General features: G+C 29.4%; 1 protein-coding gene across 14 annotated transcripts in view; it reads left to right on the top strand.

Annotated features, from left to right (window-relative positions):
* The window catches only part of Prestin (solute carrier family 26 member prestin), a 56,186-nt gene extending 28,274 nt beyond the window's left edge, over positions 1–27,912 (top strand). For 2 of the 14 annotated variants that reach the window (XM_088197771.1, XM_088197773.1), the window contains exons 3-18: positions 20,391–20,479; positions 23,209–23,370; positions 23,434–23,579; positions 23,665–23,746; positions 23,828–23,904; positions 24,619–24,783; positions 24,859–24,963; positions 25,167–25,300; positions 25,398–25,560; positions 25,633–25,713; positions 25,779–25,942; positions 26,012–26,092; positions 26,166–26,289; positions 26,363–26,563; positions 26,638–26,764; positions 26,930–27,912. In XM_088197771.1, the coding sequence (XP_088053897.1) occupies positions 20,391–20,479; positions 23,209–23,370; positions 23,434–23,579; positions 23,665–23,746; positions 23,828–23,904; positions 24,619–24,783; positions 24,859–24,963; positions 25,167–25,300; positions 25,398–25,560; positions 25,633–25,713; positions 25,779–25,942; positions 26,012–26,092; positions 26,166–26,289; positions 26,363–26,563; positions 26,638–26,764; positions 26,930–27,078 (2,050 nt within the window). In that variant the 3' untranslated portion in view covers positions 27,079–27,912. Of the gene's footprint in view, positions 1–2,161; positions 2,360–7,882; positions 8,180–10,202; positions 10,247–10,380; positions 11,593–11,811; positions 12,799–17,156; positions 20,306–20,390; positions 20,480–23,208; positions 23,371–23,433; positions 23,580–23,664; positions 23,747–23,827; positions 23,905–24,618; positions 24,784–24,858; positions 24,964–25,166; positions 25,301–25,397; positions 25,561–25,632; positions 25,714–25,778; positions 25,943–26,011; positions 26,093–26,165; positions 26,290–26,362; positions 26,564–26,637; positions 26,765–26,929 lie in introns of those variants that run through there. The other 12 variants (XM_088197776.1, XM_088197777.1, XM_088197778.1 and 9 more) reach the window with 12 other exon arrangements.

Below are 27,912 nucleotides of genomic sequence, written 5' to 3'. Positions count from 1 at the left end.
AGTAGTGAGTTAATTTATACACATTTGTTAATTTGTGAGTATACAGAGAGTGAGTTAATTTAAAGTATTTTTCCATAATTATTTCTGTTTTTATTTATGTATTATTATTTTATATTGCATTTAAAGTAAAATATAGAAAAAATCGGTGATTCTTAACGTTTTATTGCTATGATTTATTTTACTACTTTTTTGTATTAGTGTATTTTATCAATTTATTTTAACATTTTCCTATTAGTAAATTACTTTAATTTTTTTACATGTTATTCGACTTTTGTGGATTTTTTATATCAATTCAAAGGCACTCAATAGTTTTTATAAAATTAATTTAAAATGTTTTTGTTCAGTTTATTTATTTTGTACTCTTTAATTTATTGGTATTACTTTTTATAGAAATCATTTACATTAAATCATATTAATAAATGTATTATATAACTATAATATTTTTTGATTATTATTATTTAATATATAACTATCTAGGACACCTTAAAACAGTGAAAGATTGACCACCGTACATGTACGGCGATACTGTTCAAAGCATTATTAATAGCCTGTTTAATAATTGATCATCTTTATTTTATAAAAAAAAACATATTACAAAATCGCTGTTTTTCCATTAACAACAAATGATAAATATTAGTTAAAAATTACAATATGAAAATTTTTCAATGTAGTTTAAATGTTATTTATACATTTATAGAAATTAATAAGTTAATTTTTTATGGCTGTAATTTTTTTAAAAGTACTTGTTTATATTGTCATGTAATTGAACATATGGCTTTTATATCTTGAACCGCTAAATTAATAGCATACTTATGGATGGTAAAATGCGGGAGTCAAATATAGATTATGATCCTAGCACTTTACCGATACGATACTATGGACACATTATAAAATTATCATGTATTCATAATTCCATAATTTAAACGTGGGACACAAATCATATTTACTATTCTTCGCGGACTGCAATAATACCTAGGGATAAAAATGTAGCCATCTGAAAGTAGATTATGTTTATAAAACAGCGCAGCTAGGAGATTTATCATGTCGTAATCAATAAACTACTGTTTTTATTTTTTTTAGGAATATTATAATTTCGTATTTTACAAATTTTTATTTTGCATTTTTCTTAAATATTTGTGTTTTGTGGCGTGAAGCTGCTATGTATCTGTGCTAAGAAACCTCTGTAACATTAGCACAACTTAGCTCGAAAATGCTTCGTTTTTCTCTTTCTTATGCTGACGAATCTTTGCTCTTCTACGTGATTTTTGAGGTTCGGATATAGACGAAAAGCTGATAAAACTTAAAGAATTTCAGCCAGCGCAACTGCTGGTGTGTGCACACATTTCGTTAGCATTCCATGTGGCTTTCTTTATATTTCATAACAAAGTTAATGTGTCGAGTTTAATAATATTTAATTGTTATGGTTTCATTCTTATCTCTAAATCTTACAAAATACATATGTGATTCACGAGAGAGCATTACATGCCCAAAAGGTAGTTTGGTGCGCATTGTGGTCAGGCGGTGTCAGTGGGCCTAACTTTTTTGAAAAATATGAAGGTCGGACTGCAACAGTGAACGGTGAACGCTCTAGGTGTATGATAACCAAGTATTTTTGGTACTAAATCGAAGATATTGATCTTAAAGACGTGATTCTAACAAGAAGGCGTAACTTTCCACACATGTTTTGCGTGAAAAATTCCCAGGTCGCATTATTTCACGCTTTGGTGACGTCAATCGCCCGACAAGACCATGCGATTTAACATTTCATTGAGTCATTGTGTATGAAAGACCAGATGTTTCCAAAGAGTTCACAATGTCTGCTTCAGTGATGTAATCCACGCTAGTAAAAAATTAACGTGTTAATATAAAACTTTTCAGAGACACTAATGACAGTTTACATGACCTTACAAAAAGTCTAGTGCTGCTCTCTTTTTCTCTTTAGTTTTTAATCTCTCTCGTATACACAATTATATATTTAACTTGAAATTCGCAACCTATACCTTCGTATTCGAGCCAGTGTACTATTTGATTCCGATTCCAACGCTTCCGCGACAGTTTTGTCGGTCAGAGTGGCCAAGGGACGACGCCCCTGGGGGCCAGTGCCCCACCACTTCTTTCGCCCTTGCCCCTCGGCGTTTCAGCTTCGCAATGCGACTGCATCAGTCGCGATTTTTCCACTTTGCGCGAGGTTATGTCTCGACTTACGCACTGAAAATCGACCTGAAAACAAAACTAACTCATCGTACAGTCGATAGCGATTTTATACTATTTTGTTATCGACCAGTTCGCGTTTGTGTGTGTTTGTGACAATACTGTTCTATACAATAATAATACATAAATAAAAAGAGCATTGGAAGCAGTAAGACTGAATTTTCATTCATTAAATCAATGTTTCATTCATGAGAATATGACCGAAATCGTTTGTTTATTTTGATGTTATTGATATTTTATTATACATTGAGTTTATAAAGTAACACTATAAATGAAAACCTATCAAAAATGATCACTTGTTTTGCGAAACACACGACGAAGTTCTAGAATAGCTTTGCTGATAGTGCCTATTTTATGAAACTCTCTCTTTCACAATATTTTATTGACCTTCATTATTTTTCATGCTATTTACCGTGCATATTATCAGCTTTTATGGGGTTTTGTTCCTTACACATAAATATTGAAATCCACATTTTACTAAGCATTAAGCTTTTACTATGTAAAAATAAATCTACAAATAAATAAGTAAACTTGTAGCCATTTATTTATATTTTTCTGGATCAATAATTCTACCTTAAATTAATGTTTCTAAAATATTATTTTATATTAACATATTAGATACATCGCTTAAATTGTATCGAATAAGGCATCTCGTTAATATTGTTTTGTTATTCTTTCTTTGAAATGTCTCAGTTCAGTTAATAAATGTGCCTCTTGTTATTTTGTCTTAAAACTAAGTCACTATGATAACAAAAAAAAGATTTAAACAGTTAAGTTTCTTTTTATATATTAATTTTTATATTTTACTTGTAAGACTTTTTTGAGTTGTTATTATATTCCTAGTATTAAATAATATTGTCAAAGTTTTCAAGCATTTTTGTTGCACTGTTTTTTCATTGTTATCCAACTATATTGTAATCACTTAGTTTATTTGAATATTTAGAGTTACTTAATATTTATTCTCAACATTTTCTAATGGAAGAAAATTTTGAATAAAATAATGCTGCTGAACAAGTTTATAGTAATAGTAGTTTTCGATATATTACATAATAAAAAACAATGTTCATAAAAATATATATTTATATCTGAAGCAAATACAATTATCGCTAGAGTAACAAAAGCCGTTGTATCGGATCATGGCAATCAAAGTGTTAATCAATATTTTTAATTTTATATTTTCTTATATATATATTTTATAATAGATAACAGTATTTAGCTCATAATATATTATTGGGTAGATTTTCCAAATGTTTTTTGTGATGGTCATTTATGTGGTTTATTGAGGACACGATAACTGCAGTAGTGTGAATGATAACGTTAAAAAACTTATTCAAAAAATATATCTCGTAAATAAACGGCTAAAAAAATTAAATCTTTAAAAAGTCACGAGATAAAAACATTTAAAAATTTAAATTAAAAAGTATTTTTTCAACTAGTTACAAAAAATCGTAACTCCGTTTAAAAAATATTATATATAGTAGATATTAATATATTATACTAATTACATTTTTTTTTACACACTATTTTTTGCGGCTTTTGATGGACGTTTTTTTAAATTAAATAGTCCACAACTGCATCTTGTTAAAAAACCTACAAATAAATCGTAAATTCGTAACCAAAGGGTACCAAAATTAAAGTAAACACACTGATAAAATATGTTTTTATAAAAATAGCATTTTATTTAAAAATTTTAATGTCTTTAACCACATCCTGTATTTTATGAGTTTTAACTACACATATATTAAAACGTTCAAAACAAATACATAGTCTTTTTGTACAGTACAAAAACAATTTTTAACAACAATTTTAAACAATTTAATTAGCATATTTTAATGCTGCAAATATTATATATTGTATTTAAAGTACATAGAAATATTTTTTTTCTGTTTAATAAATTCTACGTATATTAAAAAAATAGTATTGCATTGTTATCATTACTTTAAAAAATAATATAATCAATATTAGCCATAAGATAAATTTTACTTGCGTTGATATTTTGATTAAAATACATCAACATCATGATTAATTATTTCTGATAATATTGAGATAATAAAATCGAGACAAAAATAAAATTTAGTATATAAACTTTTTATATAAATATAATATTTGCATACATCAACAAAAATAAAATTGCATATATTATATAATGAGACTTTTCTATCAGCGTGGGAGCGCTCGTTACCGAGCGTTCCCACTGCTATTTTATTGCTTTTGACGTAAATGTTTGACTTCTGAGAAGTGATAATTATTTTTGCGCTCTCCTATTGACGAAAATTCGGTTTAAATGTAGTTTAACCAATGCTCTCATATCAAAAGTCCTTAGTAATATCGGTAAGGATAGCTATCATGTTTAAAAAAATAGTATATGTGAGATACGATATTTTCCCTGAGATGAATTAGCTTAATCTGTATTTTGGACGTAACCTAATGAAAGTTTTAAAACTATAATTAGTATTAAAACTTTCATTGGGTTAGTTTTGGGTTTGAACAGCAATAAATGTTTCGCAACTGTCAAATTGATTTTCATAGACATTTTAGAGCAACATAAAATTATCAGTTAAATTATATTTTCGCTAGTATAAATGTATATCTACTGGTGAAAATGTATATGGACTTCACTAGTGAAAATATAACTCCACTAAAAAATATACATTCAGTGTAATATTTGTACATCATCTGTATGTAAATATATATATTACTACATATGGAAAACCTGCCAGATAAATTATATTTTCACTGGTAAAAATATATATCTACCAGTAAAAATGTATTTTAATATGAGTTCATTAGACTAAAATCTATTTCAAGAATATTTAAAAAAAAATGTTTTAGGGATAACCCGAGAATTTTTGGTATAGAATTAGAGACGTCATTTCATATTTTCCAAGGAGGAGGGAGACAATAGTTGGCCAGTCAGTGGTCGTTTTTTTAATATTTCGATTTCATTAAAAGTCATGCATTTTTCTGACCAAATTCAAGGGGGGCAAATCCTCCACTTGCTCTTCCCAAATGACGTACCTGTATACATAGAAGGAAAAATTATGAGTGAAACAAATTTCTTGTTAGTAGAATAATAGTAATATCGGTTTTTCAATAATTAAGAGAGATTTTTGTACCTGTATCTTGTTTGAAATATGAAAAATGTGAAGAATCGAAAGCAATTATTTGCAAATTTCTCTACGATTCTGGAATAAATACAGAAGCACGAAATTCCTTCGTAACTTGACGCTCTATAATCAATCGAAATTGATCGATCCCTTCTGGTCATTTGATTATTCACTTCCATTGTAACAAATCATCATCCGATTGAAGTTTGTTTTCTTCAATGATCATCGAGGTCTCTGTGCAACAATACTATACTGTATTATTATAATTACATACTATAAATTACATGTAGTTTTTTATATATCACAATTTATCGAGAATTTTCGTGAAAATCGAGAAATGAAAATAAAAATTCTAAACTCTCAAATAATAAAACGGAATTATGAAAATAACTAGAACGCCTATTTCTGTCTGCCAATTAATAAGAAAAATCTTTTGTAACTAAATACATAAATACATTTTTTCAAGAACATATATAAAATAACATCGTTTTAAATATTTTCAATACTGGTTCAAACCGATTAAAAATATATATTTGCACTATCATCATGACTTTGCAAAATTCACATACTATTAGTTCGTGTATTATATATTTGACTATTAAATTATTGTTCACAAATACTAAATCAAATATTAGTGTTAACAGTCAATAGTGACCTCATTTCGGACCCTTAACATTTTCATGTTTTACAATAGTATTTTTTTTATTAAAATGTGCAGTAAAATGATTGGGTTTTTGTACAGTAAAACTCGCTTATAAGAAGGCCGTTTCATTGAAGAGTGATATTATTAATCAACCTATAAACACATATTTAATTTATTAATTCATTGTAAAAATATGTGTTTTTCTCTAAAAAAAAACTATATAATTTTCATGGTAAATATGAAAAATGCGTTTTTTAAGCTGTACTGAAATAATCGTGTATAATATTTTTAAAAGTAATTTTTAATTATTAAAAATAATTACTTTGTATGTTTATACAAAGTAACAATTTATGCAGATTTACGTTTAGCACAATTATTTAATTTAATAACCCATTATGTTTTATTTCAAATTCAACTCTGTAGTCTAATTAAATAAGGATTTGCGAATCAATTTCTTCTTTCGTCTTCTCCACAAACAAAACCCTATTGTGAAACTCCAGTGAGTTACTTGTTACGTTCGTTACTGTTTGAACAATTGAAATCAATTGACGTGTTAGTAATAATTTTAACATAATTGCTGCACGTTGTTTCGCCTCATCGATTACCTACTCAATGTATGCATAGTACACGCGAAACGTCAATACGTCCATTCACGGGATTTTCCACTTTTTCGCGGTAAGTCTAGTTGAAAAAATCGAAGTAAACCTTAGGAAACTTCCGCAATAAATGTTGAAAGAGTTTGATTTTGCAAATCATCTTCAGAAAGTGGCATACGTGCGAGCGAAAATGACTAAGCATTTAATTATTCTAATTTTTAAGAAACAGCATATGTATACACATGCGAAACAAACTTGGGAGTTATAATATGCAATAAAATGTTAATTTATGCCATGTAAACTAAATTAAATGAAATTTTAAAGGTTAGAAATAAATTGTTATATTATATGTGGTAAAAATAAAATGAAAAATAGGAACATTTACAAAATATATTTATTAACGATGGTTAATAAATTTGTTGTCGAAAGCTTTGTCAATATCTAACAGAAAAAAAATTCCGGCCAAATTCATGACCAGGTTTTCGGATATTTTTTCATTACTTAACGGGGTACTCATATTTTGCTTAAATAAAATTTAATTAAAAAGTCAAAAAAATGTTTGAATAGAAAATTAAAACCGATGTATAATGGTTAATATTTCATTTATTTGAATATTCATGTACACACAATGAAAAAAAAAACAAGATGCACTTATATTTTACTACGTATTGCTTTTTATACATTGCATTACATACATAAGATTCTAAATTAGCCATAATTTTGTCAACATCCATTTTCAAAAATATATTTTAAATTTGTTTATTACTTACCTTAAAATAATTAGATTGCTTTAGAAGCAAAAAAAAACATAATATAAATTTGCTTTAATTTAAAAAAAATTGGTTGACTATGTTAAAGTGATAAAGTAGACCTTGCCCTAAATATTATATATCTTAGTCTCCCGTTTTTAACCGATAAGTGTTCGACCAAGATTCTCGTCTCTCGAATAGTCAGTTTTAATGAAACGGATACTTTCATTATATGACGAAAAAGAGAGCAGATGATTAATTGCAATAAAATAAACATTTTGTTTAAGCACCATTATTCCATTTATCTATTTAAAAAATCAAAATCTCGTGCAACGTCGGTTTCGGTTCACAAATTATAGACAGTCTATAATATTAAAGTCCATGTCAATGATACATAGTTATATGTACTTATACAACTACTTTTATCTCGAATAATTAAGACGATATTACGGCGTGTTATTATCGCAACTTTCACGCACATTTCATTTAGTTATGCCACTATTGTGTATGATGACATTGAGACTTGAAATCCAAAGTGCGCTCGAAATAGATCCAAGACGCATGAAAGCTTATTTTAGTTTATTTTGTATCGCCCGCGACTTCATACGTGTAAATTTGCAGAATTTTCGCTAACAAAAATCTTCATTTACGCACCGGGATTCGAACATCAAACCCAATTTGCAAATGTGGCACGTATTTTAGCGCTTTTTAAATGTTGTACTGTAATAAAAAGTTTACCACTTCCTCTGTAAGCAACCAAAGGCATTGGTTGTTGCAATTGCAAAAACGTGATCCGAGTACATATATATTTTGCTATGGATAGTGATTAAAATTAAAATCAAACAATATAACCTCATCCTTGAACGAGATAATGTATGTATGAATGTTGTGAAGGATTTTGTGCATATATGTAATCATTTTAGATGGTTTTTATTTCAATATTATATTTTCAGTTCGTGAATAAAATGTGTCACTTTTCTTCCCATTTCTCGACAACGATATTGATTTCGTCTCGACGTCAATAATTAAATGACATTCGTGCGTACGCGCGTAATTGATATATTTGCTCTTTTTGAAAGTACAATAAGCTGAGGATCATATTAACAGTTATTGAGAAGCAGCGTCAAATTTGATCATGTTTCACTAAAGTTTTTCATTTAAAAATATAGTTAATAATAACTATATTTGAAAGTATAAACAAATTTGTTTTTGAGTTTCTTTAACTTTCTATGTAGTATAAATTGCATTATGTTAAATTAACCACATATGTATGTAGTAATGTTTGGATTTCTATTACTATCGAAAATTTCTGTTTATTCCGTAAATTAAACCATTGACTAATCCGATTAATAATCGATTTTCTTATCTAAATAAGTAATTTGACGTCTATAAAACATATTAATATATCTATACGTGTCATATTCAACATATATTTTTATCAATATGCATTGTTTAATTAACACATTGTTGCTTAATACTAATTTATAATACAGAAATAAATACATATTTGACCCTATATTATATGCGAAGAAAATAACTAGTACATTCGAATATAATACAATGAGAATAGAAACTAAAATCAACACAGAAAGAAACGTTCTTCTCTTTCAATACGGAACTCATTGTTATTCAAATACAAAATGTGATTCTTTAAACGCGGAAGTTCAACTAACTTTTAATAAAATTATATCTGTCAAAACCCCGAAAAGCGAGCGCAAATGGCGAAATAATGAGAGCGTAGTTAAAATATTTTCTTGAATTTAATACATTTTAAACATATTTTATTATTCTATTTTTATGTAACTGCATTTTTGCGGTTTTCTACATACTTTAATTGCGATTCCTATCGGTTTCAGTGGTAAAATGAATCATAAAGGTGCAACATTGTACACATAATAATTTTTAAATTACTTATTATATGATTTAAAACAATATTTTATTTATTAATTAACATGGAACTCAATGCATTTGGTAATACTAGGAACAATTTCATTGATATCAATTATAGTCTCTTTTTTGGCACCCAACGCTCGCAAAGATTTTAATAAGGAACATTGGTATAGACCATTAATGATTCAAAACCCATATTTCATGTATTCATGAGTATTATATAATTTCCGTTCAATTCATTTAAATAATTAAAAAAATGTGCCATATATTAAATTAATAAAACATATGTCACTGATTTGCAGACTTTGGTGCATCACTACTATTTTTTTGTTGAATATATATTATTTATAAACTGAAATAGCTCATTAATTTTTAATACCTAATATGTACGACTCGATTTAAATTAATCAGTACGATATTCATCCATGAGATGAGAATAATCTAAGTCAGTTTGGAGCTAGCCCCAGTATACAAATTGTTACATTTTTGATATACATATTTATTTATTATAAAATAAAAACAAATAATTATTTACATTAGTGACTTTCAAAATAAAAATTAAAATGTGCCTAAATTCATATTAAAACTGTAAAACAATATTATGACTTATCGAATGAAGCACATCTAAACCGACTTTTGACCAATAGGAGAACGCAAAAAACAATTAAGTCAAAAATCCACGTCAAAAGCAGTAAAATCGTGCCGACGCTGGGTTACCGAGTTTATAAATGAGTTCATCAGTTACAGCGGACGGTCTTTTACTGTTTTTTATTCCATTATAAAATAAGTTTATTTCTGATTTAAATTTACGACACTATTCTCATAAACAGAAACAAGGTGGTAATGTATCATTGAGCATCGCAATTTTAAACACACTGTAGCTCAGGTCTGTTAAACCAATATGTATTTTTGATTTCAATAAAAATTATGCGGTTAAACTTGCTCAAATTATTTCTGCTCATTTACGTTTCACAAGCAATCAACATTACGATAGTGCTATCAGTTGAACGTCACAAACACGAGTATGCGCAAGTCGCGTTATCGCCAATCGTATTGTTTATTTCATTATTTTTGCTATGATAAATATAAATATTTTCCATTAATCTGCGATACGACCCTCACGTATGTCGTTCTATCTCTCGCGGATCACCGAGAAAAAAATCTCGGCTGTCAATAATTTCGCCAGTATGTCGCCGATTTCAAGCGCGATATCATCATTCGGATCCGGATCGTTTTTACCCTGACTGCGCCATAGTTGTCACGGTGACGATAATGACCGTTGTCACCTTCGTCCATACTCATCGATGCGAAGTGCATTGAAAATTTGCGTTCATTGTTTATTCTATAACTGTTAAATTGACATTACTAATCGTACTAGAGCACACAAATAGGAAGCAATATTATTTTTCTTTTGTACTCTAAGTATGCATCATTAGTGTTGTATTTTTGTATATGGCCATTTTAATAATCATTCATATTGAGTGAAAATAGTATTCAACAACACGTGAAACGATATAATTACTCAGCTTAATTAAAAAAATATCCAATCGATGTACATAATTCCATTGTGCCAAATCATCATCAAAAACACTAGTGAATAATTATGAATTCAAAAATGCATAAGACAAGTGAATACTCTATATTTTATATTGATTTATTGAAAGTTTATAAGAACATGTGAATTGACAGTTTTTCGAATATGAGTAATATTATTTACTAGAATAAATTGTATGTGTTCCTTTAAATAAAAATATTTTGAACCAAAAAGTTAACTACGCTATTTTATGGGAAGCAAATATATCATATAAATGTGATTTGACATTTAACTACGTAGTTACACGTGTTCTTTTATTATCAGCAGTAGTGTAGTTCTAAAAAAATAATAAACCGGAACACTACCCGTTTTTGGGTGCGCAATGAGATCTTAGTTTATGTGAACCCAGGGACGATTACCCTGGTTATTTTGTTTGTTGCGTTGTAGTTATAATTGGGTTGGACAGTGTGCTTTTTAAATTTTAGATTAGGAATAGGAATTGAACAATAGATGACTATTTTCATCAATTGTCAATTATAAAAAAATATTTTTTTAAATGCAAAGATCTTCAAATTCAAATATCTTTAACTTTAAAGTAAACCAGCAATATTTTCAGCGACACTGCATGAACAGTGAAAGATGATCCAGGTGTAGGTCAAATGCAATAAGTGGGAGTAGGTTATTGCATTTGTACATATGTGGAACCAAATGTGTATGAATTTGATTATTTAAAAAAAATGTTTTTTTCTTAACCGCATAAAAGTGAAACCACGTAAAACGAGCAACGCGTAAATCAAGGGATTTTAATACTATATGCTTTGCACAATGACATAAATCTTTACCGAACATTCACACTATGATGGTGATAATTAAGTATTGATCGAAGTATATTCAAACCGAGTTTTGGTCAATAGGAGAGCGCAAAACAATTATCACTTCTCAGAAGTCAATAATTCACGTCAAAAGCAATAAAATCGTGTTGGCGTCGTCGCAGTGGGAACGCTCGGTAACGAGCGTTCCCATTGCGACGGCGCCGACACGATTTTATTGCTTTTGACGTGAATTTTTGACTTCTGAGGAGTGATAATTGTTTTTGCGCCCTCCTATTGGTCAAAATTCGGTTTAGATGTGCTTCATTCGATTCTCACTTGTCTTAAGTCGTAATATTGTTTTCAAAATGCACTAACCATAAATTGTCATTATTTTTTCAATATCAAGTAAAATGAAATATTTTATTATCAATCATTTTAATGCTTCGAATAAAAATATTTTATGATCATTGTTAAAATGCCTTTACCTCCTATTGAATATTCAGCTGTAATTTTGGACTAGTTTTCTTTACAAAAATAAGACATTTAAACGAATTTTATCGAAAAAATATGACAATAATATTTGAGGTCATGTCATGTATACCCGTCATCATTTTTTTAAAATATTTTTAATGCGATATGGTTTTAAGTTTAAGTAATTATTTTAATAACTTTTTTGGTATGAATTTAAAAAAAAATCAAATTCAAATATGTACATGTTATTTTATTAGTATCTTGAAATAAAAACAAGTTAATACTTATTTTATTCATGATATTTTGGTCATATATAATTTTACTAATATTTGACTCAAATACAATTTATTTTCATCTATATGATTCAATCAAATATAAACGATTTTGGTTATACAACTTATATTATATTATACATATTTTTCAAGACACTCTTATTAAACTTCACACTAGATCTTATCTACTGTTTAATATCAAATGTACTCGGTCTCTTTGTATTTATTTTACCGTCATATTTACGTACAAAGTGCGCGATGATCTCGTGGCACAGGTCAAGTAAAGCGTCGTTTTAATACTTTGCTTAATGACTCGTTGTTAGCCAAACAATATCAATCATTATCATTATGTGTGTGTGTGACATCATTTTATAGAGTATTGTGCTTCAAAAAAAGACTCGCAAAAAAATGTGTTTGATACACTGATTTGAGTGCAATAGTGAAAACTGTGATATTAATATTTTAAGTTGGCGATATGTCACATTCTGAAACTGAGAGACTCTATCCAAAATGGTAAGTTTAAAAATAATATGCCCTTATAATGTGTCAAATCATGGCCGAAATTAGACGCGTTTTGACTGGTAATTTGAATTATTAAAATAGCTGAAACATATACACTCGCATATACTACATGTGAGTATTCGTGTCTGTATTATATTTGACGTATTTTATGGTCACCTGTGCCAAACTGTAGACAGTAATAAATGTTTCCGTTCAAAGGACAAGTTTGAGGTTAATATAAATTTAGTTTTCATGTATATAACAGTGGATGATATAGTAATTACTTCCGTAAACAAAATTTTACTTGATTATTTTTATCAACTGTCAAATATTAAAAAAAAAAAATTGAATGCAGATCTTTATATTTAAATATCAATAAAGATGTTTTTGTGTTGACGGAACATTATATTATTTACTATGTTTATCAAATTTAAATATAAGTATGTACTATCAATACGAGTGGGTACTTCAGGTTAAAACTGTGTCATTATAATTATAGAAGGTAATGGGAATTTACAACACTTAAACCAAAAAGATTTGCTATTTTTGATATGGTAGATAAACAAATTCCAGTTCTGTTCCTATTGGCTTTTCGTATTTACAGAATCACAGGCTGTAAAAATGGAGGACAATTTAAATGAGAAATACATAATAAAATCGTTACATAAAACGAATTGTATGTGTGAACGAGCATTGGTCAGAACAGTGAATACCCCATGACTAACTTTCTGCAATGAATTTTTTTCAAAGCCTACATAAATACACAAACAATTTGTTTTATGGCACAATGTATTTATTTAAATGCACATGCATCTTAAAATAATTCCCTGTTAAATCGCACCCTGATATATTTAAATTATATATTAAACAGCTCTCATAGAAAAGATTTCCTAGGATTTTATCTTAAAATATAGAATAAGTGCGTTTTATGTCATGGAATAAGAAGATTCTAAATAAACACTTTTCTTCTTAAATATATATGATTATATGAGTTCTTAATTCCATACCACGTTTCAAGAGTGATAGTCAACACACTTTTTGTGATACAACAAAATATGTTGAATAGTGTGATTTATTGTGGATTTATTTGAATAAAAAGGTGATCTCGTCAAGTATTTTCAGTAATTTCTTTTTGATTTTAAAACACAGGCCGACATATCGCTAATTTTAAAAATTATGACGTCATTACTTAGAGGTATTTCAAGCGATCTGTTTTTTCAGCTGCTGTTTCGTTGACTGTGCGAAACTTTTCGTTATTTGCGATTGTAATTATATATGACCCTTTATAGGATGAGTAGTCATATTTTATCGCCTCAGAGAACTTTTGCACTTAGACAACACTGACTATTTTCAATTCTATCTATACCAAGAATACACCTAAACATACATTTCAAGTAATCTTTACATGAAAATATTTCATTTTGTGCTGTGTTATATAAATTGGTATATTACAATTTATAGCTGAGAAGCAACTCACACGTCAGATTTAACAAGTATATACAAGTAATTATATATATTGTCAACTGTGGCTTTGGCTAATAATCCACTTGTTTATATTTAGATTATACCGCGTTTCTACAAAAAACACTCCAAAAAATTTATGATTATTTATTGAAGTTTGGGAAGACAACGAAACGCATAAAAACACTACCAATAAAAATAAGTTAAATAAATATAATTATTACTTCATATATATTCTAATAATGATAATATATGTTAAATATTAACATATACGTGTGAAACGATTTTCTTTTTCTGAATGTATATTTAAAAATACTAGACATACAAGAGTAAAATAAATATTTTTATGTGTCTATTAATGACTCAACTTAATACATGTATCGATTGCTCGCGATATAAGCAACACTCCATATCTAATCGTCTTCATTTTATTATTTCAACCAGAGCAAGGTCATCACACGACACAATTTCTCATTGCACTTATGAATCTAGGGTTAAAATAATGGAATCCGTACATACAAATCTCTAGAACTATCGACTAGTACGCTCAGCGCTGACTAGGCGCTAGGACAACCGAGGAAAACTTTTATAAATTTTCCGCATAGAGGAAAACGTCAGAGATAAAGAGTACCTAACAGTTAACTGTGCACTAACCCAGGTCAGATGTTACCAAACGATAACATCGAGAAACATAGGTACGTCTTGAACTATTATATATATATATATATATATTTTTAATACAGCCTCGCTGAAAAAATATTGTAAATCCTTGATTATTTTTGTGCGAATTTCGCGGCCCTGTCCCAAGACCGCGACCTTCTTGAGAATCTAGTTTCGTTATAAAAACTGCCCAAAATATCCTTGTAGATCAATTGTATGTTATTGTTATGACCGGCGCCAATTAACCAAAATAAAACGGCGCGACGCTCATTTCACGTTTTTGGTTATAAGCGGTTCGAATCCGAACTGATGAGCCGTAATTAGTGTGCAAATTTAATGGTCATTTATATTTTTCAAGTTTTGTATTGATGCAAAAAAATATGAAACACACTTCGTTTTCGTTCTGTCATTTATTTGCTTTGTAAGTATATTTTAGTAATGCTTTCTTAAGCGTGAAGTTGCTTTAAGTAAACAAGAAAAATCACCCAAATCGAATTTATTTTATTTTTAGACCCCGGACGTTTCTTTAAAAACTCATATTCCGTCACGCGCCTGAATCCAACAATGAAATATTTAATAGATTTGCTGGCTTTCGTACTTTGCTATGCCTGTTATAAAACACTTGACCGGGAGGCGTTGCTTTTTGTTCAATTATTTTCATTTGCTAATATATATATATAGACTTTGTTTCGGTTGTTAAAGTAAATTATTGTCGCATTGAGCTACTGTCTTTTTTGACTTATTTAATGTCATGGCGATGGCAAGGTGAATTGGGATCAATAGGTTCTGTGAATAAATATGGGGTCTCAAAATAATTTATATATAAGCCAGGAATTTTCAATTTTTTATGTTGAAACAAACTGAACTATGGATTCCCTTGGTACGGTTATGTGCATGCATACAGACTTATGAAAGAAACAAGTTATAGATCTTAAATTTTAATGGTCGAGGTCTCAAGTATGTTGAAGATACATAAATCTTTTGTTATTTGTGCTTTGATTCATAGGTAAAATAAAATTAATTTGTTTATTTTATTACATATATTATTATCATATTATCAGGAACGTCATTTGGGGGAGTTTTTTTTAATTTGACCAGAAAAAATGCATATCATTTTAGGAATTTTAATGAAATCTAAATATTAAAACAGCGATCACTGACAGGCCCACTTTTGACAACCCCCTGGAAAAATCTGAAATGACGTCCCCGAATCTATGCCAGAAATTCTCTGGTTATCCCTAAAAGAAAATCTAAAAAAAAACAGTTTCGAATCTATCCCAAAAATATTTTTTAAAATGTCATATTGTAATACATTTTCACCGTTAGATATATATATAAATATTTTTACCAGTGAAAATATAACTTATCTGGCAGGTGCTAGTAAAATTATATGATTTTAACTTTTCCATACCTAGTAATATATACATTTACATACTTATCATTATTTATTTGCATGCGATGTATAAATGTTACAGTGAATATGTATTTTTTGTTGAAGTTATATTTTCACTAGTGAAGTTCAAATACATTTTCACCAGTAGATATATATTTATAGTAGCGAAAATATAACTTAACTGATAATTATATGTTGCTCTATAATGTCTATAAAACTAAATTTCACAGTTGCGAAACGTCCATTTGCTGTTCAAACCCAAACCTAACCTAATGAAAATTCTAAAACTAGTTGTACTTTTAAAACTTTCATTCGGTCAAGTCTAATATACAAACTAAGCATCTTAGGGGAAAATAATCGGAAGAATAAGTACAGGCAGATGTTGTATCTCGCATATTGCTCCATAGCTAGTCTGCACCTGGATATTACACTATATTGTAAAAAGATGATAGCTATCCTTACCGATATAACTAAGGATTTCTGACATGAGAGCATTGGTTAGAGTATATTCAAACTGAATTTTGGTCAATAGGAGAGCGCAAAAACAATTATCACTTCTTAGAAATCAATAGTTCACGTCAAAAGCAATAAAATCGTGTCGGCGCAGTGGCACTGCGATGGCGACGGCACGATTTTGTTGCTTTTGCCGTGGATTTTTGATTTCTGAGAAGGGATAATTGGTTTTTGCGCTCTCTTATTGGTCAAAATTCGGTTTAGATGTGCTTCATTTGATTCTCACTTATTGTTATAAAGAGTTTTAATATGAACACAATATAACTGAGTGTTTCTACTGCGACGGTGACCGCACAATTGTATTGCTTTTGCCGTAATCACCAAACAGAAACGCTATTTGGAAGTAAGGGGGGAGGAGGGCTGGTGAGGGCTATACTCATTTACAAGTAGTGAACGATCGTTTTCTGTATTAAAAAGAGTTTAAAATTATTTACAGAATTCGATAAGTCGCTGTTCAAACGTTAGATTATGAACGTATTATCGATAATACGTATATCCTCTATTTTTTTTACATTTTATCTATATAGTCTAAATTTTAAATTTGTATTGTTATCGAATTCCTTTTTTTTGTTGTTGAATAAATAATTAATGCAATATTTTTTAATCATTGCTTTCAATGAAACGCCTTCAATATTAATAAGGAGATATTTTTATATAAACAATATGAAAATCTCTAATAAATTGTGTGGCGTTTTTTTAACATTCGAAAAAGAGGACCTCCAAAATTATGTTATGGGCCTCCCAAGTGCACTCGCCACTGAGACTATTGCCTTAAAATGTGCAGGTCTGTATTGTTACACAACATCACAATATGGCTACTAACTTTCAGGATAAAATTGTGCTATGATAATCGGTGACTATTACCTGAAAGATCTGGGCTCGAATCCCATATAAACTGTTTTGAAGAAATTGTGTTTTCAATTTCTATTGTATCTGGGAGATCTAGAGGTCGATCATCATTGATTAGGTTTTATAATATTTTCCTAATCTCACGGATGAATAGTTAAAATAAAATCGAGCTAAGTCTGTAATAACGGTTTAAAATTATTAAAATATAAATAAAGGATTTACAGTCTGGTGTATCACTATTTAATTTGTTGTTGTTGATTGTGTTTATCACGTTGAAATGCATTCAGTTACATTATCTTTGTAACAAAACATTGTGCAGTTTAATTTAAAAAATATTCATCATAGGTACTAGTTATTTAAAACAATATAAGTATTAACTTTCTACTTAGTACTTACACATCGATGGGAATGAGGGCGGATTCCTTGACGTTCCCTTGAATGCCTCATTGCTAGCTAAAAGGCAGATTCTCCGAAGACTAATTTATATTGGCTAACGCCTGAAATGGAACAACGAAAGATTCGCAATAAATAAATAAATCTCTTGTATCTAAAAATTAATTTTATCTATTGAACTCAAACGTACCTATATATCAAGTTGTTCCATAAGTCTTTGCGTTTTTTTTTTCATATATCTGCAAAAAAAAACTTTTTATAAATTAACGATAATTTCACTATTCTTTTAGTGTTTATTAATAGTAGTCGTACCAATGAAGCTATTTGGTAAAGGGATATTTTTTACTTTTAACACGCGACGTAAAAGGCAGTGGTTGGAGGCAATCAATCCCTAATTCCAAGAACAGAATTACACCTTAATAAGATAATGTTATGCATTTGATGGGATATGAAAGGCATAATTCATAATGAGTTTTTGAATTATAGCCAGATAATTACAACAGACACAGTGTGCATATCTAATTCGTTTAAAAACGACCCAGACTTATGAATTAAGGAAGGGTAATTTTACACCAAGACAGCGCTCGGCCTCGTGTATCCAAATAGACGATAGAAAAAAATCGATGGATTTTCTTGTATATTCAGTTCTCATCCACTGTATACTAAAGACATTGATCCAAACGACATCATCTATTTAGATCCCTGAAACAGTTTTTATTTGGGTAAAAATATTTTACAAAAACGGATATTTAAAACGACATTAAAGAATTTATTACTTCCAAAACACATTTTTTTTCGAATCACAAAAAAAATGATTAACTTGTAGAGGATAATTGTAGAAAAAAATGGAGTGGAAAAAATGTTGCTTCCTATAATATATTTTTAATGACTGAATAGATTTGGTTCTAATTATTGTTGTATTGCGTCATACAAGCGAATATATGGCTCTAAATTATTGTAGGGATAAATATCGTACGTCAACACCTTCTCAGAAAAATGTACTTATACAATGCATTATAGGACGCCGTTAAAAAATCATAATCGAGGACATATGTATATATATATACATATATACATACATGCAATAGAAAAACTTAACTTACTTTTATTGAATTTTGCTTTCTATTCTAAGATCAAATATCTTATAATGTGAATTCGACTAAATTCAGCGAATAACTAAGCTGAAGTTCCACAGCTGTTTTCAGAAGCCGCCGTCGATGTTTTTAAAGCAATTATCTGATTAGCTACAAAGTAAGACTGTTGCTAGTTAGTTGGCGAATTTGCGTTATTTGTTTGATTTTATGTTCGAGAACAAATGTTTGTCGCAGCTTAGCTATTTTCGAACGATTATACTATACTAATAATATTTGTTGCGACAATATTTACACATATTATCGTTTTCACATGCCTGATTAGACCTTTGTTTGAGTTACGCTGTTTCCACCGGATACACACAGCGAATATTCGATTGTTGTCGCATCGCACTTAATATTATAAATAACTAGCATAGCACCCGTTGAAACACTTAAACGACAGTAAACTATATAGGTAAAAGAAATATAATTAACGCTAATGTATCTCAGGTATACAATGTTTGAGAAACATGCTATGAAACGATGACGTTATCGCTTACGTAGGTTCGAGAATGCGGCAACTCAGCGTGCGTGCCTGAGCGTGTGCAAATAATATTTAATATTTAGTCTAAAAATGAATTCTATTAAATATTTTGAAGATCATTTAATAACGCAGTGGATCAATTCTATTTGTTCAAATCATTTATATAAAGTGAAATTCTCTACATTTAACAATAATTCTTTACCGAATATACAAATATATAATACATACATAGAATGGGTTTTTAGATATTAATTAATTATTATTTTAATATTTCAATTATTCACACTTTCAATTGTCTACGTGACCTAGCAGAGTGTTGATTCATTCAGTTAATGTGGTCAAATTAGGTCTTGGCGTTTCTTCGTAAGAAGAGGGCGTCGCAAGATCAATAGCAGAGAATATTGTGCAAATTTACATTGGTGCTAGATAACACAATTTACGTTTTGACAATGTCGTAAAAAATAAGTCTAATCCGCTCGGGTGCAAAGCGTTCAATTGTAAAAGACGAACGCTTCAAGATTCACTTTAAACGCAGCCACCGAGCTTGAATGTAGTCTGAAAGAGACTACATTCTACTCAGAACTGATAGCTAAAAATGTCTACCATGTTTAATTATCAGTTCAAGAAGGCGAAGTGAGATGGGTTTAATTCGACGATAAATTAATTGGTTTTATTATATTGATAGGTTTACTTATAAGAAATATTTTAATTGTTTCAGGACGTCGGATTCGTTCAATGTCGTCCGGCCGGTGTACCTGCAAGAAGAATTGAACACACAAGCCGAATATCACAAGCCTACCAAGACAAGTAAAAAACACTTTTTAATATATACTTTTAATTTATATCAAAGGAAATAAACATCATCGGTTAAATACTGTAGTAACCCAAACTTGCTATTTTGCAAGAAATCAATTTGAAAATTCACATATTTTATGTAAATACAGAAAAAGCTCAAGTTACAATAGTATTATATATGTTTATTAGACAGTCTTATGTTAAATATTGTTATAACTTAGTTACAGCACTATGTTATTGGAAATTTAACATTTTTTTTAAATGTAAACTATTGAATTAAGAACTTTTAATAAGAATAATGATTAGTTTGTGTTATGAGTCTGACTAAAAGAGAAGCTATCTTAGGCAAGTATTATTAAGAAAAGTCACACAAGTTTATTTTCTAAGGGTGGAATTTTAAAAATCCGACGTGGAAGAGACTTTTTGCTTTCACGAATAATTCATCAACTTGCAACATGAAATGCAAAGCTCGATTTTATCAATTGTGATAAAATCGAGCTTTAAAATGCTGTTAGTTTAAATAATTTCCAAAAATGAACAGAGACTTGCCATTTAAACATCAACCGCTACTGTGCGGGTGTTTCCAACAGCAGGAACAATCAAGACAAAGTTAGGAACTATATTTAAATATGAAACGTTCAATACAGCTTATGATAAATTAGGTTTAAAATTATAAACTTTAATGTACTTATGAGTAATGTGATTTATTTAAATTTTTCATGTGATTTTTATACTCTAGAAACTATTTCAATATTTTTAGTTTTACTATAATAGCTGTCGAACAATTAGAATCTCTAATCCATATTCATAATTCTGAAACGATTATTTCAGACTTCTGAATAAGCGGTATATCATTCTTAATTGCGTCATAGTTTTAAATAATCATCATAATGATATTAATGATAGGCTTAATGTTCATCAGATATTTATACTAATATTTACAAAGATGTAAATACTTTTTTGAGATGAGGTATTTTTTTTAATACATCTTTTAAAGATTCTTGTTTTAAGCATAAAAAATAAACATAGGTTAAATTAATTCAAATAAAAACACCAATTATGAAATACAAACATTTCATAGAATAAAAAAATATTTTATGATATAAATAAACTTAAATGAAATATTATCTGAAAATAAGCAAATTGTGTGTTTAGTGGAGGGGGAATATTCTCTTTTACGATTAAATAAGTTCTCTTTTATTTAAAAGTATATTTATAATTAGAAAAATTACTTATGAGGAACGAGTTACTTTATACTAAATAACAATATTAAATAAATCAAACATTTACTATGAAACACCAAGGAAATTAAATTTATTGAAATCAAATTTAATTGAAATTTAATGAAATCAAAATAAAAACAACCATTAACTGGCTCAACCCCCTCCCCCCCTGGAAAAGGCTGAAATGACGTCTCTGATTCTAAACCAGAAATTCTCAAATTATCCTTCGAAGAAAATGTAAAAAGCAGTCTCGAATCTATTCCGTAAATATTTTAATAAAATATGTCATTTCAGTGAAATCATATCGGAATAGATTTTTACTGATAGACATATATTTTTACTAGTGAAAATATATGTCTGGCATGTCCTATTAAAATGATATGATTTCAAATTTTTCATATGTAGTAAATATTTACATTTACATACTTTTCACTATTTATATACATGCGATGTATAATATTACAGTAAATGTGTACTTTTCGATGAAGTTATTTTTTCACGTCCATGTCCAAATACATTTTCACCAGTAGATATATATTTCTACTAGCGAAAATATAATTTAACTGATAGGCGCTAGCTGAAATTATATGTCTATGAAACTCAATTTGACAGTTGCAACACGTACATTTGCTGTTCAAACCCAAACCTAACCTACATGACTTTACCAAACCAACTTAACTCTCAGGGAAAAAATCGTCTCGCATATTACTTCATTGTTTGTCTGCACTTGGATATTACAGTTTTAAAAATATGATAGCTATTCTTACCGATATTACTACCGACTTCTGATATGAGAGTATTGGTCAAAGTGTATTCAAACCGAATTTTGGTCAATATGAGCATTCAAAAACACTTATCACTTCTCAGAAGTCAAAAATTCACGTCAAAAGCAAAAAAATCGTGACAGCGACGGCACGATTTTATTGATTTTCATAATCTCATGGTTAAATATTTAAAATAGAATTGACTGTAAGCTGTAGTAATAATAATTATTATTAAAAATTGATTTCAGTCTGGTGTCTCACTACTTGGTAGTTGTTGATTGTGTTTACTGAATTGTAACACTGCGCCTGTGCTTTACAATAAAAAAATATTATAAATCAAATGATCAAATACATAATAAGTAATGAAAGTAATATAAAATGTGTGCATCATAAACATTTTTAGCATTTACGCCTCCAGTGTTATTTATTGGCAATAAATTAAATGTAATTTTTTAAGAATAAATCTTCAGTTATATGATTAATTTATGGCTAGTTAATAATAATAAGTCAGTAACTTAAAAGCAAACAGCTAGTAAGACTCTGACTGTAGATATGAACACGTCATAATGACAATACATAAAACTAATTAAATTTTTTATTACACATTTTTTTACTGAGCTATTTCATAATGCATAGTGTCTAGCAACGGTATCATTTTTATGTGTGAAATATTATTTATTAAAGCTATTCAAATACTGACCCAATCAATAATAGTAAAATCGAATAATTCTATATTAAAATATTTTCTTTTCAGTAACGGAAAAATGCGGCAGTGTAATAAGAGCATGCGGTTTAGACACCTGTATAAAAAATGTCTTACCCATCATGACCTGGCTGCCAAAGTACTCTCTGAAAGACGACTTGCTCAGCGACGTCATTTCAGGATGCACCATCGCAGTCATGCACATACCTCAAGGTAAAATATTTATATACAAAAAACAATAATAATTGGACAATAATATAATTAACTAATTTATAGGTATGGCTTACGCCATGCTCAGTGGCTGTCCACCCATAGTCGGCCTTTATATGGCGTTCTTCCCTGTCTTCATATACTTCATCTTCGGCACTTCTAGGCACGTGTCCATGGGAACGTTTGCCGTGATATGCTTAATGACTGGAAAGGTAAAGTTTGTTATGAAGTTATAATACAATTTTAAGAATAATTTATATAGCATATTTTTATTAATTACTATACATATTTTCACAGGCCGTTCAAACATATGCAGAAAATGATTTATATGTTAAAACTGCAAATCCGATATCATCATTTCTCAATACGACGGTTACAGGTCAGTATCCCATATGCAATCTTATAGCTTGGTATCTAAAATAAAAAAATATTTATAATTAATATTATCTTAAAATTTTAGATATGTCTCACGTTGGTGAACAATATACGCGGATGGAAATAGGAACGGCCGTATGCTTCATGGTCGGAGTATTTCAGGTATTATATTTATTTATAAGTAAAAGTAGGAAAAATTAACACCTTGACTGTAGATTTTAGTGATCCTTATCGGATTACAATGATTGACAAAATTACTATGCAAAATATGAATATTAAATTACAAAAATTATTATTTTAAGATATCATTGTAAATACATACAGTAGATCCTCCAATAACACGATAAATTGGGTGCGTGTAGTTGGGGGACTAGAAATTACCATACAATTTTTTGCAATGCATACATACTAATCAGGCGCGTGTGGTGTGATATTCTCCCTTTGGGTCGCTCACACGTAAATTAACAGACACAAATAACACGTCCAAAATTTATCGTGTTATTGGGGGGGTCTACTGTATATATTTTATTGTTCACAGTCACATTTGTATGTTCAAGGGTGGTCTGTCACAGAACTCACGGCATATAACTTCCTACTTAATGTTATTTTAATGACTAACCAGTTTCGTCCAGTAATAATACGAATAAAATTTGCTACAAAAGTTAACATAATAAAACATTAGTACCTTATCTGCATAAAGTTATATACTTATCAATCTAAGAATGTATTACTGATAGATTAATTTTATTCGTTCTGAGCATGACTCCGCCTACATAAATTGACTGCTCAGAATTGAGTATGACAGTCTAGTAATACATTCTTAGAATAACCAGAGAAAACTTTTTTTATATATAAATTTATGTGTATTTTTTTTAGATAATCATGTGGGTGTTCCGTTTGGGAGTCATGTCCTCCTTGCTTAGCGAACCTCTCGTCAGCGGTTTTATCACTGGCGCTACTATTCACGTGATGTCATCGCAGCTCACAGATCTTTTTGGAATCAAATTAGCTAAGCAAAAGGGTCAATTTAAGATTGTCAAAGTAATTAATAGTGTTCTATCATTTATTATTATTTGATGGAGTTAGATTTAATTGGATTTTTTTGATATATTACAGATTGTTATTGACCTCTTCAGTAAATTATCGGGCATGAACTGGGCAGCGTTTGTAATATCAGTCTTGTCCATCACTGCTTTATCGGTCAACAATGAACTATTGAAGGTACTTATTAAATATATATTTAATACTAAGTTTGTTTTTTGACGAATAAATACTGAATACAGAACGAAAATATTATGCGACTAGTAATACATTATTAAAACAACCAGAGCATACATATGCTTGCAAAAAATATACATGTCTATTCTTGAGATTTAGATTATTTAAATGTAACATATAAATAAAATTTGTAATATCATTTTTAGCCATGGATAAGTAAAAAGAGCAGAATACCAGTGCCCATTGAACTCATCTTGGTCGTCACAGGAACGCTAGTTTCAAAGTATTTTGATCTTAAAGGATTGTATGGTGTCAACCTCGTCGGAAGTATACCTACTGGGTAAAATATATAGTTATTATATATATATATATATATATATATATATATATATATATATATATATATATTAGCACTAATAAGATTTTGAATGATTCAGTATCCCTGCTCCAATGTTACCGCGGTTAGAACTATTGCCGACGATTGCATTAGACAGCTTCACAATAACTATGGTTTCGTACACAATCACAATGTCAATGGCGTTGATCTTCGCCATGAAGGAAAAATACGAAGTCGATTCAAATCAAGAATTGTTTGCAATTGTATGTATTTATATGAGAATACCGTCTTTTATATTATACATTACATATAACAATTAAATCAAATTATTATAGGGCGCTGGAAATATTTTTGCATCATTTTTCTCTTGCTTACCGTTCTGCGCAAGTTTATCCAGATCATTGATTCAATACCAGGTACGTTTTATTGTAGTTATTGTAATAATATTATGATACAATCTAATATAATTTTTTAATTACAGGCCGGTGGTAGAACACAATTGGCGAGCGTTGTATCATGCTTTATATTATTGGGTGTTTTATTATGGATCGGGCCATTCTTTGAGGTTCTTCCCAAAGCAGTGCTCGCTTCAATCATAGTAGTAGCTCTAAAAGGAATGTTGATCCAAGGAAAAGACATTGCGAGGTACGCATACAATTATATAATAAGAAACGTAATTAAATATCACATTGTGATTAATCATAATCATTATAGGTTCTGGAAACTGAGTAAATTGGACGCCTTTGTGTGGATTGTCACATTCTGTGTTGTCGTTCTCATCGATATCGACATTGGGTATATTTTTATAGCAAGAATTAGTCTTTCTGTGATAGAGATATGCTAATCTATAATTATTTCATGATTTAAGATTACTCGTCGGTATGCTCATGAGCATTGGAACTTTGTTCATCAGAGCGCAGAGTCCTTACACGTGTCTTTTGGGATGTGTTCCCAATACAGATATATACTTGGACGTTAATAGATACAAAGCGGTAAATTTCATTCATATGCATAAAAAATAAATACTGTTGAAATAAATATTTAATCATACCTCACAATGCACAGGCTATGGAGTTGCCCGGAATCAAAATCTTCCACTATTGCGGAAGTCTCAATTTTGCCAGCAAGAGCGGTTTTAAAACGACGTTGTATAGAAAGATCAATTTGCCGTCCATCTGCAAAAATAATAACACGTTAGAAAACGGATTGTACAAAAACACTCTCTCGAAGGAGTCGAGCAGTTTTGAATATTCGCAAACGGATAAGGTAAGTTTTGATAAATAATTATTGATTATGTTATTTATTGTCATGAAAAATATATTTTTAAATTGATTACATAGATACAGTACCTGATCATGGATTTGACTGCTATGTGCTATATGGACGCTAGCGGTGTAGCAATGTTGAGGAGTGTTTATAAAGATATGGAGAAGTTGGGAGTCCAGATGCTATTAGCTAGAGCAAATGGTAAGTGATTCGATTAATTATTTCGTTTTGTTAAAGTAAGAACATGCTTCAATACGTATCTTGTTTAAAGATAATCTAATGTGTGGATTATAAAAAAGATCGGTCTTGTTGGACTCCTTTTTTCTCAACCTAAATAATAAAAATATTAATATTGTTAATTATCAGGTCCTATCATGGAAATTTTGGAGAAGTTCGACAATCTCGAAGAAGATCAGAACAAAATCAGATTTACGGCTTTCCCGTCAGTGCACGACGCCGTACTCTTTGCCGCCTCTCAAATGCAAGTTCCTCCGTCGATCATGACGAGCATCTGACGAAAGACGTTAAAAGTGACAATCAACACTGACATTAACGAGAAGATGCTGTGACGCATCCATATCATTATGTTATTTATTTAAATCATATATAATAACTGTAATAATAATAAATACACTTAATGAAAATCAATCGTAGGCAGTATTGTCCAGTGAGATTATACTATTTATTTTATATGGAGACGTGTAACAGATGCATTTTTGTAATACGGACATTTGCTTATCGAGGCTTACCTTAATTGGTAATATAAATCCCTATATTATTCGTATAAGACCAAATATAAATAAATAAGAGCTTGATAGATTAAATAACGTTAACGTTGATCACAAATGTACGATTGTCGTCAAACGGCGACCAATCAGCACAAATTATTTTTTGAAACTATTTTAAATATTTATTTTTATGTGATAGTTTAACGTGTAAGTAGCATTCCTTAAATGTGATGAATTTTAAATTCCATTAAATACGTGAGTACAACGATGAAGGTAATCGTGTGTCTTCCAGGTGTTAATGTTTAAGATAATCTTTCGATGAGTTTGAAATTATCAGTATTGAAACAGACAGTGCCATGACGTGCTCTAGAGATTCGTTATCTTTGAACACGTGTCGCGAATGATATTTAAGTACTGTGAAGTGTCGCGGTATGAATTCGGCTAGTGTAAAACAAAAACATTGTAACAAACGTTCATCAGTGCAAAGCTTACAAATTATATTATATAAATAAATGAAAAGTTTATAAACGATATTCGTATTTATTCGAGGCTGTGATGGATGTTCTTAAATATGCATTATAAAGGTATAACTTAATAAAAATTATATATGTATATTTTCAA

The sequence above is a fragment of the Plectrocnemia conspersa genome, unplaced genomic scaffold, assembly GCF_051122295.1.
Source record: "Plectrocnemia conspersa isolate PC_06_02 unplaced genomic scaffold, ASM5112229v1 ptg000011l, whole genome shotgun sequence".
Classification (NCBI taxonomy): domain Eukaryota; kingdom Metazoa; phylum Arthropoda; class Insecta; order Trichoptera; family Polycentropodidae; genus Plectrocnemia; species Plectrocnemia conspersa.
Note: the sequence above shows the minus strand (reverse complement) of the source record. Positions and strands in the feature narration are given on the sequence as shown.